Source organism: Buceros rhinoceros, unplaced genomic scaffold (assembly GCF_000710305.1).
Source record: "Buceros rhinoceros silvestris isolate BGI_N320 unplaced genomic scaffold, ASM71030v1 scaffold9591, whole genome shotgun sequence".
In the NCBI taxonomy this organism is placed as follows: domain Eukaryota; kingdom Metazoa; phylum Chordata; class Aves; order Bucerotiformes; family Bucerotidae; genus Buceros; species Buceros rhinoceros.
Window position 1 is genome coordinate 23,917 of NW_010395954.1, and position 4,645 is coordinate 28,561.

Here is a 4,645-nt window from a genome sequence, read left to right on the forward strand (position 1 = left end):
GAGTGCTGAATTCTGCAAGGCTAGAGTATATAAGATAGAGGTTATACTATATGTTGCAGTCAGTGCATATGTTTAGGCTCACCTTGGTTAGCATTTGCACCCTGAGGCAAAGCATTGGTTAAATTGGGCAGCTCGTTTCCATGGTTTCCATCTTCCCAGGGACAAACATCCACACTGTTCCATTTTTTCAGCTGTTTTAGCCAACTGGCCTTCTGCTCCAACTTGCAGTGGGGATTTAAGACTATACACATCCACAGAGCACCTGATTTTAAAAAAATTGCTAAATTATGTTTTCTATTAAAAATGCAGCGGCCAATGAGTAATTGCAAACTTCCACACTGTAACACTTTTTCTCCCCTCAAAGGCTACTTGCTTCCCAGCTATGCCTAACTACAGGCAGACTGAATTCCTGGTGCAGGATTTTGGAGCTGGTGTGGCCCACCTGAAGCAGTTGAAAGATGGTACCAAGCCAACCTACTCAATTAAAAGGCATTAAGGGGTCTTTTGTATTAGCAAATCCAGAGTTCACAGTGTATGGCTCGTCAGACAGGAACATCAGTCACAAGCAAACAAGAATTCACAAAGTACATCAGAAAATTACCCAAGTTTTTCCTCTAATTTTTGTACCAGAAGCAAACATTTTTCTATGAACAAGAGCTATCTATCTTCCCACTTCACACTATGCAAACCAATACATTAGTAAGACATGTATTTTGTAAACACGCACTTCCACACACAGAACCCATGAGAAGTACTGCTGATCATGTAACTCATTGCCAAACATCTGGGTCTTGTGCAGTCTAATAGGAATAAGACATTTTTACTGCAATTACTTCGGTAATTTGGTTACATTAGAGAATTTGTTTTACATTTTCTGTTTACAGAGCTCAAAGGGAAAGCTAATTTGTGCTGACATTCCACATACCATCACTTTAGAACCTGTTCCCTGAGACTATATAGCGGTGCCAGCTTAAATACATCAGGGTCTCTAGCAACAATTTTCAAATGGGATGATTTTTGTCTAAATCAGCAGTCTCTTCACCAGTGCGAACTTTGACAGAAGCATGAAGACATTTGAATCCACTGTTTAGCAACAGGTGATTTGCTCATTAACAACGTGCTTTATACAGTACAAGAGATTTAGAGAATATGCTTATACTACGCAATCTTCATCACAGGTTGAAAAAAAAGTGCAGCTGGTTCTTCCAGCATAATAAAAATCTCACATTCAAGTATTCCTTTGCTAACTCAGAATGCAAAATGGATACCCAGACCACAAGCCATCACATGACTTCCGTTCCTAAAGTAACTTGGCTTGTTAGTATGACACAGCACATAAGCCAGTGAAAACACAGCTTGATCCTTAAGGCTGCAATTCCCCTGCTATTCAGATCAACATGGAATAGTGAAGTAATAGGAAAGAAATCTGAAAACCACCACGAAATACGATATGGTACAGTGTGGAACACCAGGGAGACACTAAACTACTGCAGATTACTGAACAGTGGTTAAATACAGTACAGCCAGTGTTTTGGGTTTGTTGTGTTTTTTTAAATTAAGTGTCTGAAACTTGACATGGGAGTAAATAAGGCCAATACTATTTTTAGAAACTTCTGTATGACTTCCTTTAGACATATTCGTCAACACATTTCACTCTCCCGAGTTAAATTATAACTGGTCCTTATTAAGCATCACTCATTCGGCACTGCCCAAGACAGAACAACTATGTCGCTTCCAATCTGCAAAACAGAATATGGAGCATATAGAAAACCTTTGGAGAAGAGTTAACTTAGGCTTGCTTATTTATTTTCAAAATCAAGTATCACTTGAGAGCACCAAGGAGACACTGCACTACTTAGCATCTAACAAAAAAAAATAGTCCATTTAATACTTTATAAGCAGATTACCTCTGTTTTCACACTGAAGCAGAAGAATACCTTAACCGCATTTAAGTATTTCAATCATCCGGCAAGGCAGAACACACACTACTGATTTCACCATGCCCCTACAAAAAGAGCAGCCTCTTTTTCCACTAGAGGCAAAGAAATTCACTTGCCGCCTTCAGAAGCTCCATTATTCATGTGGTGCTAAGAGGCTGGAGGGAGAAGAGATACCCTAAAGTACCAAAATCCTTTAAGAGCTTATTTGGTTTAAAGAGCATGACTATTTCAAGCATAACTATATCATTAGCAGATATTGTCTCACAAACCCTGGCTACTTTTATGCAAATGAAGCACAAGGACAATTGTATTTTTAATAAACCCCACACAAAGCCCTTAATTTCAGTAAAGCCCAACTGCACCCTGCTTCCAGTGACTTCCGGGACAGCTGCATGCACATCAGATCTCACCCAGCTTTCATGGCTGCCCAATTCCCTGCAGGAAGGGGAATGTGACACAAAACTCCCCCACGAGAAGGGAACAGAAAGACCCTGAGGCTCAGCTCCTTTAGTGCTACAAAGGCTGCCATCTGGGAGAAGGGTGTGTAATGCCAGGGAGACCACACTCTTCAGTCTACTTGGGTTTCTACATTTTTTGGTTAGGGTTTTTTTTGTGTGTGTGACTTTTTTTCCTTTTTCCCCTAGTGTGTGTATGTTTGCCTGTATTCATATTTCTTCCACCTCCTGCTCCCTAACCACCTTCCCCCTCCCCTGACATCTGCTCCATTCTGGCTCTTTCAATTCACTGGTTCCTGTCCTGCTTATAGCGCTGAAAAGTCTGAGAAAAATGTTCACTTGTGGCCAGATTTTTACCACATGCCAAATAGAAGGAGCTTGGAGGATATTCTTCCTACTTCACTCTGACGCTGCTCAGTGGAAGCCCCCCTGGGCTGACCCTTAAATGTCACCACCAACCTGAAGGCTTACACTGGCCTCGAACAAGAGATTCGCTATTTTCTGCCTACTGGCTCCCATATGGGGAAACTGCTGACTAGTACATTCCATAGATAAGGCTTGTGGAAAAATGAAAGGCAGCTTCTTGTAATTTGTGGGAAAGGTATCTAAATCCATTTCCAGGGACTTCAGCCTAAAGTGCTGTTTGCAACAGTCTATAACTCAAGTTTCCCAACAGTGGGAATTCCTGGCATTCTCAAGTTTACCTATTAGATTAGAGCTAAATACGTCACCAATGCTACCTGCAACGTGAACAAATGTCTCATTAAAAGAAAAAAAAAACCACAGAGAGAATGTGTTTGTGTTTACATACTGTTTTTCTCTTAACACAGCTTGCTTGCTTCTTTCTGTCTCCCTTTCTGCAGGAACCAGGTTATCTTTTCATACTTGTTCTCACCAGGCTGAGACATCTTCCCCGATGTGCATGCTACTAAACCAGAAGTAAAGCACTAATTTAGATCCCTTCACTGTGACCTACGTCTTTCCAATACTAAATTTCTTACAGCACAGTGGCAAAATGATCGTAACCCAACATACAAACATTCTTTGCCCAGAAGATAATTGGAAAATAAGACATGCTGCAACTGCAATTTAGTATTAATTTCACAAGGGAATGAATATTAGAACTGTCGTATTACAGCGAGGAATTGCCTGTTTTGGTTCAACTCTAATCCTCTTGACTCGGAAAAAGACAGCTTTGCCAAAACAGATCTTTGGTTCAAACAGTTCTCCTTTTGAAAAAGCACAATTGTCATTTGTCTTCAGTGCGCCTCACACCACAAAAAAAAAAGGTGATATTACTGCTTTACACAATGCATGCCTTCCTTGTACATACAAGGGAACATCAGCATTATCGTGTTTCTCAGTAGACATCCATAGCACTGAATTCAATGGGGAGAAAAGGACAGCATGCTCTTACACTGATTAGGATTTAACTATGCAAACTGAAAAACATGAAGAACTGTTCAGTCACTGTAAAAGCAGATGTTGTAATAATTACACATCCTGTGTACGCATGCATTCATGAAGGCAAAGGAAGTGCATGGAATGTACATAGATTCTCCAGAGAGGTCAAGCACTGCTCAGTTTTCATAAATCTCATTATATTTTACTCTTGCCCCAGTAAATGGGAAGGTAGTGAAGAAAAAGGTTTTAGTGGGGTGCTAGGACAATGACCTGACGATGTTTGGGATCTTCAGTCATAATTCTGTCTGATTGATTACAATTTTCCCAGGAAATCTGCTTTTCCTAGAAGCACTATGCTACTTTGTCAGGGTTGCTTGGTAGTTAAGCTTGGAACAGCATTTCCTCATTTTCCATATCTGTGTAATGAATGGCTGAAATGTAGACTTTGCTTTGCAATTTTACGTTTAATATACCTAAGATCCATCCATTTATTTGCAAATTAAAATATGCAAGAAACAGATGCACATCTACTATGAATTTTCTTCACCATTTCCGTTAATGCTCATCTCTTGAGAAAAATAAAAACCCACAAGCTACCAGGTTAGTAGTATTTGTTCATTTCAAAGAAAATGGAGCCAGGTAATCAAGATCACTCCCTTTTTGCCACAGACAAATCAGCTTATGCACTTGCTGCACACTTGTCTCTGCCCTATAGGAGACTAATGAATTCTATTACAGAAGCATAATTTTCCAGCACTGGAAGTGCCAGATTAGAAACAACACTAGGAGAAGTGTCACTAACGGATTTCAAAGTGGTTTACATCTGGTTTTTGAACACATACACTC

The 4,645-nt window shown here is 40.0% G+C and overlaps 1 protein-coding gene across 1 annotated transcript in view; it reads right to left on the reverse strand.

Moving 5' to 3' along the window:
* The window catches only part of LOC104501840 (zinc finger SWIM domain-containing protein 6), a 49,712-nt gene that overhangs the window by 23,910 nt on the left and 21,157 nt on the right, over positions 1-4,645 (reverse strand). Inside the window, exon 7 of the mRNA XM_010145721.1 lies at positions 83-262. Within this exon, the coding sequence (XP_010144023.1) occupies positions 83-262 (180 nt within the window). The remainder of the gene's footprint in view (positions 1-82; positions 263-4,645) is intronic.